At 39.8% G+C, this 7406-nt stretch overlaps 1 protein-coding gene across 1 annotated transcript; it reads left to right on the forward strand.

The window, feature by feature from the left end:
• Positions 1 to 3441: 3441 nt before the first annotated feature.
• Positions 3442 to 6019, forward strand: LOC149146045 (RNA-binding KH domain-containing protein RCF3-like). Its single transcript, XM_089452639.1, has 3 exons — positions 3442 to 3523; positions 3736 to 4062; positions 5328 to 6019. Exons 1-3 carry the CDS (start codon positions 3442 to 3444, stop codon positions 6017 to 6019), a joined length of 1101 nt encoding a protein of 366 aa, XP_089308765.1.
• The last annotated feature ends 1387 nt before the right edge of the window (positions 6020 to 7406 follow it).

The following is a 7406-nucleotide window of genomic DNA, read 5'->3' on the forward strand; positions in this document are numbered from 1 at the left end:
AATAGTTGTCTCTGTTTGTTGCTAAGGCACTGTCACACCTTAGGTGGATAGGATCGTCCTGCATAGGCATTTTTCCCCACAACAGGCGCCAAAATGTAGAGCTATAAAAAGGGTCTCTTTCACCTCTAATTACCTCACATTAATATGTCAATCCGGGAGCGTTTTGTTATTTCAAAGAGTGTCTCAGTCTGAGGCTATCATTTGTCAGAGTAATGCTAGTAGTACAACGTTCAAAAATGCAAGAGTAAACGTATGCTTGTCTATAACTAAGTTACTTTAAAGGAATAAATCACACACTCAGAAATTGGGCAACTTATCAGTCAAGGGCTCGACAGCGATAACCCATCCATTTGGAAACTGATGGAAAGGAAATTAGAGCATGGACCATGGGTCTGGGAGCTAGACAGTAAATGCCGGGGCTCACTACAGCCACAGATCATCTCTCACACCAAAACAACAAATGCAAGTAAATGAAACAATAGATAGAAAAATGGAACAACAAATAAGAAATCAAACAGCAAATCTGGAATGGAACAACAATGATAAAATGGAACAGCAATTTTGAAATGGAATAGCAATCAAACAACTAAGTCTCGCGAGCAGTAATCAAACTTAATCTACTAACTCAAATGCACTCATTGTAATCAAACATCAATCTTCCATTCTTAAGGCAAATCAAGCAGCGTACACTAATAGAACAACACTAATTTCTGATAGGTTATGGAACAGCGCTTGGAAATCAGATACACGCACAACACGCTTGAAGAGTAATCTGATCTAGCATCAATCTTAATTAACAGGAATACGAATGGGTTTCAAACTGGAACAACATTACTCCTGAATCGTAAAGAACACAACTTTTCGGATAAATTCTATAACATAAATGTACAACATAAAAGCTCTGTAACAGAACAGTAATAATATTCGGTCAAGACTAATAACATTCAATCAACTCTGAAAGGATAAGTACTAGAATGCAGAGTCAATACAACAGTTCTGTCTGTGAAAACCTTAATGAATGAATCTTAACAGAGCATGTGATGTCAACTTATAAAGCATATCAGATTACCAAATAACGACGATAAGCAAACCACGCAGAAATCAAATCGTAGTGATATAGAAGCAAGTGTCCTCCGGGGCCGGGCCCTTAGCCTCCAAGGGTACACCGCTTTAAGTTAATCCAGACACAGAGATAAGATAATCACCAAGTTTATATTAATGCATAAAACAAAAGTACAATGAACTAGTTCTCAACGAGACTCGATGATCAAAGTTTGATCTTTAACAAAAAATTACATAAAAGCATCCTCCAAAGCTAACAGTGTTGTCCCTTTATATAAGGGTGACGGGGGAGATGTCTAAGTAACAAGATAGATAAAGCAGCGATCCCTCAGGATCAAAGATCCTGAGGGATTCACCAAACTGTTAATCCTTAATCACTTCTTTTCTCCTCCGCCAAGCTGGTGCCTTCTCCTCTTTTTCCGGGCCGGTTTGCTTTGATCTGCTTAGCCTTGTTTGCACGGTCCCCCATCAAAGGGACAGCAGTTACCCTGTTCTTAACTTTTTCTTTGGAATAGAAACTCCTCATTTTCACCCTTTCCTGCACAGGAGAATGACAATTATCAGCGGTTAAGTCTTGCATATTAATCTCACATGTTTTGTCATAATTCTTTATTGTTTTCCAAGTTCATGATGCGAAAAGGTTCACAAGTTCCACTGAAAAGCCACTGAAATGATCGTCAAAAACATACCTTTTTAGGACTCCACAGTGTGATCCATTGTATGTACTTGTCTTCATACCTTCCAACAGGGTAGTAATATTACTTGACAGCGTCTCGGAAAGAGTTCCAAGAGGGTGTGGCTATAAAAAGAAAGGTTTCCTTGACCCTTTTCTCATAGTAATTTTCCCACCAATCCTTGACATGGGGGGCGACCTTGACCAGTGAAAAAGTAATATTTTCCTTATAAAAGAAACTATGGACTGAAAAATGACCTTCCAACAAACTTAACCATTTATCTACAACATCTGCATTTATCTGACCTTCCAATATAGGGATATCAAAGTTAACTTATACCTTGAAGGGGGTGGTGCCTTCGAAGTGACTGCTGGATGAAGATGTGTCGCTTGTTAGCATCCATCGAAGGATCTAGGCAAAGTTGTCCATCATAGCGTTCCTTTGCCGATCGAGGGCTTCTTTGAGTAGCAATTTGATAAGATCTCCTGCTCAATCATCTTTCTTTTCTTCCGCCATGGGATGTCATCGTTGTAATTAGGGATAGTATTTCAAGGGCTCAACCAGTTCAAGTCCCAACACCTTATTCCTTGACCTTGTTGGGGAAATGCACTAAAAAATAGAGAAAGAGAAAACCTAGATTTGATACCACTAATCCAAATTTATGAAGGAACAAAATGAAATACAAATTTAAACAGAACACAAAGATACAATGAAAGAACAAAACTTCAATTAATTAATAACAAGTACTGAAAATTGTTTACATGCAGAATGGAACAAACTAGCTTGGGCGATGGTAGCTTATCTTTGAGAAGAGATGTGACTGCTACATGCCTTTTGAATAGTGTTACAATGAGGCTCAGAGGAATTTTTATCATAAACAAGAAGTGTGAAACCTGTTAGAGTCGGTCTTGTCAGTCCTCCGTCAGAGATCAAAACTCTTTTTGCATATTCATTTTTAGGTGTCTCCCTCGATTCACTTCATTGCATTCCACTAGGGGCATGCCATTCTTTGACGGAAGGGCTTGGTTTTCTTGTTTCCCTCATGCTTGTACCTGTCGGGCTGGTTAAAATTTCTCTATGTTCATCAAAACTTAGTTCATGTCATTCACAGTCATAGATGATTATTTTGGTCAAAAAGAATCTTTTAGTTTTTGAGTCTAGGGTTTAGTCTTTTGACATGTTTAATAAATGCCCACAGGCCATGAGGATGGTTTTCAAAGAAGTTCTCAGTTCAAAATTTCATCATCAAGCATATTCGAGGACATTTCTTGTTCAAAACTCTGTTTTGAATAGGAAATTGTCAAATTTGTTTTTGTAATAAAATACTTGTATCTTTCCACCATAAAATATTTCAAAAGCAGGCCCTGGTCTTCCTTAGTCAAAATATGCCTATATCCCTGCAAAAAATCAACCAATTTCATCATTTTGAGTCCAGAAAATCAATGAGAAAGCCAAAAGACAGAGTTTCATTAAATGACAAAGTGCCATAGTCAAAAACATTATGAAGGGGGTTTTTGAAGAAGTAAAAATTTAAACCATCTCTTGTCAAGATATTTCAAAGCTATTTATTCCTTTGCAACAAGTGCCATTCGAAAAATTCAAGAGAAAGGTCAAGTTTGAAGTTTGAAGAGCAAATAGTGTTTGAAAGGGCCGTGACTGTGTGTTGGTGTCAGAGCGCGACACATTGAAATTGGGCGCGGTGCACATGGAGCACGCGGCGCATTGGGAGAATAAGCGTAGTGTTAATTTACACAGGCACAGCTCACATGGAGGGCGTGATGCACTGGGTATGCTGCGCGGCGCATACAATTGAAATGCCTGAAACAACTAATCCTTGCTACAAATCGCTCAGAACTTGCTCGGATTTGATAATCATGGCAGCATGTCCCCTCGATGGCTATGCCAATTCAATGACATACTCTCGTCTGCAAGTTTTGGACATATGTTTTTGAAAGTAGAGAGTCTCATTTGGCTGATCATGGGTCCTCTTCATCTGTAGAAGAGCTAGTTTTTTGTGTTTTATGTCCAAATAAGAAAATTGGCAGTGTAATTGGGAAGGGTGGTAGTATTATTAAACGCATGCGTAAAGACATTGGTGTGAACATCGGAGCTATTGATTCTGTTCCAGGGTCTGATGAGCGCATTATTATAATATCGTCAAATCAGGTTCCCAATGACAGTCTGTCTCCTGCCCAGGAAGCTTTACTGCACATTCAAAATCAAATTGTGGACTGTGGACGAGACAAGGGTGGTGTTATCACCACAAGGCTTCTAGATCATATATTTTTTACACGAGTTTGCTCAGAAACTGCAGGTGGCATTCCAGGTCTTCTCCTGACGATGGCTGGTAGAGGGGATGATGGAATGACAGTTAACATCTGGGCCCATCAGATTTAGAATTTTTAATTGGTGCAATGCGGTCATTTATTCCAAATTCTGCTTTTGTTCACACCAATAGTTTGGTCCAGGGCATGTCTTGGAAGAGAGGGCAGTGAATCACAATTCAAATGGAAGCATATCAACAAACTCAATTATACTTGTTAAAGATGAGATTGTGCAGATATTTGCTGTTATTCTATTTCCTAATGCTATAGGAAGTGGCGGGGAACTAAAGAACAGTATACAGATTTCCAAGGAGGTTGATAGTAAATATGAAGAGGAAAGTGCAAATTTATCTCAAAAGCGTCCTCGTTTAGGATCAGATAGGTTATCTGAAACTGAAAAACTAACTCAGGAATCCAGGCGAGATATAAGCTTGGTGATATTGCTGTAGTATACATCTATGAATTGCCTGATATCAAAGGAAAATTTGATCCCTCAAAGGCTCAAGCACTGGGGTTAAAGCCAGGGCCTAAGTATCGGGAGCTGCAGCTTGGAAAGTCTGTGATGTCAGACAATGGGAATGGAATGGTACATCCAGGTGATGTGACGGGGCCATCATCCCCTGGTCCTATTATCCTCCTCGTTGATTGCCCTTCTATTTCACATTTGCCAGATTTGCTCTCTGCACCTGCTTTTAGGAATTATTTTCCAGGCGCCGACAATGCATCTGAGAACTTTCAGAAACAAGTGAATTGCGTTGTTCATCTCACGCCTGCTTCTGTCACTAAATATCCAGAATATGTGCAATGGATGTCGAAATTTGGGGATGCTGAACACATTATGGCTGGACATGAAGAAAATAACATGGAATTTCCAATTCTAAAGTCCAGTGCAAGAATTTCAACACGGCTTAATTTCCTTTGCCCACAACTTTTCCCTGTTCCTAGTTTTTGTTCTCTCAATGTTGCAAACAAGTCAGAAGGGGCTTCTGGTCAAATGAACCAGGTTCATGGTATCATTCCTGCTGATAACTTACTGAAGTTTCTCTTGCGCCCTTATGCTCGACTTGGTTTGGATCGATCCTCTATTCCCAGTTTGCCCACTGCATCAGATATCATTAATGAACTGCTTTCTGAGATTCCAAAGATTATCGATGCTTCGAAATAGATTTCCCAGCTATGGACTTCAGTGCTGAAGGAGTAATGTGAAAATCCTCAGCTGATTAAACCTCCCAATTCTTCAATTATGTTGGAAGAGCCTTGGCTACAGACATGGGTGGTACAGTAATTTCTGAAATAAGGCGGACAACAGATGCAAATATCAGAATATTACCAAGAGAAGACCTTCCTCGGTCTACTTTGGAAACTAATGAGTTGATTCAGATTGTAGGTGATATAAGGGTTGCGCGAGAAGCATTAGTTCAAATAACTCCAAAACTGCGGGAAAATTTAAACCATGAAAGGTCCAGTACTGGCGCTTTGGTTTCTTCATCTCTGGCATCATTAAGTAGTAAAGAAAGGATCGAGCAGGGCTCTCCTGGTAGATCTTTCTCTTCTAGCATGGCGTTTCAAGGTGGTGGTCATTCATCATCAAGCTATCCGACTATGCAGTCTTCAAAGTCAAATCGGGATATAGGCAGTGTTGGAAATTCCTCTGAGTTTGAGGAGCCAATTCTTCGTCAAGGGGGTTCTGCTGGATTTGGAAGAGCTGCTGGTGGGTTTATCACAAAAACTACAGTTGAAGTTGTAATACCAGAACGCGCAGTTGCAGCCATTCTAGGAAAGTCTGGGAATGGTATTGTTAAAACTCAGCAGGTTTCTGGTGCCAAAGTGAATCCTCTTGAAGTCAGACCAGGAACATCTGAAGGATTGATTGAAATTTCAAGCACTCCAGAGCAAACAAATGCAGCCCAATGCTCGATTCAAGCAAACATTGTCAACAACAAACCTTTATTTCATTAATATGCCAATGAACAAATTTTATGATGAAGCGCATGAAATGTTATGGGTTCGTGAACTTTAGTGCTATTGGAAAACATCAGGCATTGGTCAAGTCCCATAATGTCAATCAGCTTTTGCAACAGCTTGAAGGCCGGTCCTTATTTTATAGAATTTTTTTCTCGGGACACTCAAACATTAAGAAGCAGGGGTCTTGCAACATAATGCTTTATGTATCATGCTCGTGCTACAGTTGTTACTTTGCCATACTTGGGCATTCGATTCATCTTCAGATTTAAAGAACACGTGGTGGATTTACCCATATTTTAGCATTAAAATATTGGAGACCTTTTCCTAATTTCTATAAAGTGGCAAACACATCTCCAGAAATTTGAGGGCAGTTGTGCAGGTGTTACAGGGAAAAGTGTCTACACAGAACTGCTTATCCCACTAAGGTGTGGTAGCTACCTTAGAAACAAAAAAAGTAAATCTACTTTCATTTTTCCTTTATGAAATATAGATGAGAGAAGAATCAAAGAAGACCAACCTCTGTCTTGCGCTTATCTCCTAGTTTGATTCCTCTCTCTCTTGATAGTCTTTCGCTACTTGCTCCCTTGTACGTCCAGCTTCACAGAGTACCTGTAGGATCACAGTAGCATAACACTATACAAGAACATGGGTCTATAATCATAAATAATCTAGGATCAGATGTAAATTGACCATACAAATGCATAAAAACATAAATGACACAAGAGTAAACTTGAATAGCTTTTATTGATAATCAAGAAAGAACCAAGGGAGTTACAACCAGTTGTTCTGACCCAGCATCATCCTCTCAGCATGTAAGCCCTTCTTCACCTCATACAAAGCTTAGATCACCCAACACTATGATGTTGTCTCAAGAAACCAACAACAATTCCTTACAAGATGCAAAATTCCAGCCTCTGGATCTCTGGGATGAGGGATCCATATATAGATATCTGTAAGGGAGATGAGTCAGCTTGTGATTTGATTAGTGTCTTCCCTTTGATAGTTCTTGCTTCCACTTGTAGATTGATGATCTCTTACTCATCCTTGGTCGAATTCAGAGAGGCAAGTGTCACAGGAGAAGTTTCTGGAAGATTCCATGCCTCTCCACCTCGCGGATTGACACTGCCATTTGTCACTTCTCGCCCATCGCACCCCATAGAAGGGCTTTTTGAAATGCAACGCATGCACAGAGTGTACTTAGGTGAGATGCAATGCACTTTGCCTATGGAGCAGCTAAAATGATCTTGTTTTGACCAGTTTTGAGCAGTTTTTCATGGAGAACTTCTGGGAGAAGCTGTAATCAGTTGACCTTGTTCCTTTAGGGGTTAGAACAAAACTTTTAGGGACTTAGGAGCCCTTGGTTTATGGACATTTCATGCTT

Source organism: Pinus tabuliformis, chromosome X (assembly GCF_031772625.1).
Source record: "Pinus tabuliformis cultivar Carrire ecotype Pingquan chromosome X, CPIR1, whole genome shotgun sequence".
In the NCBI taxonomy this organism is placed as follows: domain Eukaryota; kingdom Viridiplantae; phylum Streptophyta; class Pinopsida; order Pinales; family Pinaceae; genus Pinus; species Pinus tabuliformis.

What these genes read in the sequence shown, in the direction of transcription:
- LOC149146045 (XM_089452639.1), top strand. Translation starts at nt 3,442, where the DNA reads ATGGAGCACGCGGCGCATTGGGAGAATAAGCGTAGTGTTAATTTACAC. An exon ending in TGGAGGGCGTGATGCACTGG is followed by an intron (nt 3,524 to 3,735) that starts GTATGCTGCGCG and finishes CTTCATCTGTAG; the next exon opens with AAGAGCTAGTTTTTTGTGTT. An exon ending in AACTGCAGGTGGCATTCCAG is followed by an intron (nt 4,063 to 5,327) that starts GTCTTCTCCTGA and finishes CCTTGGCTACAG; the next exon opens with ACATGGGTGGTACAGTAATT.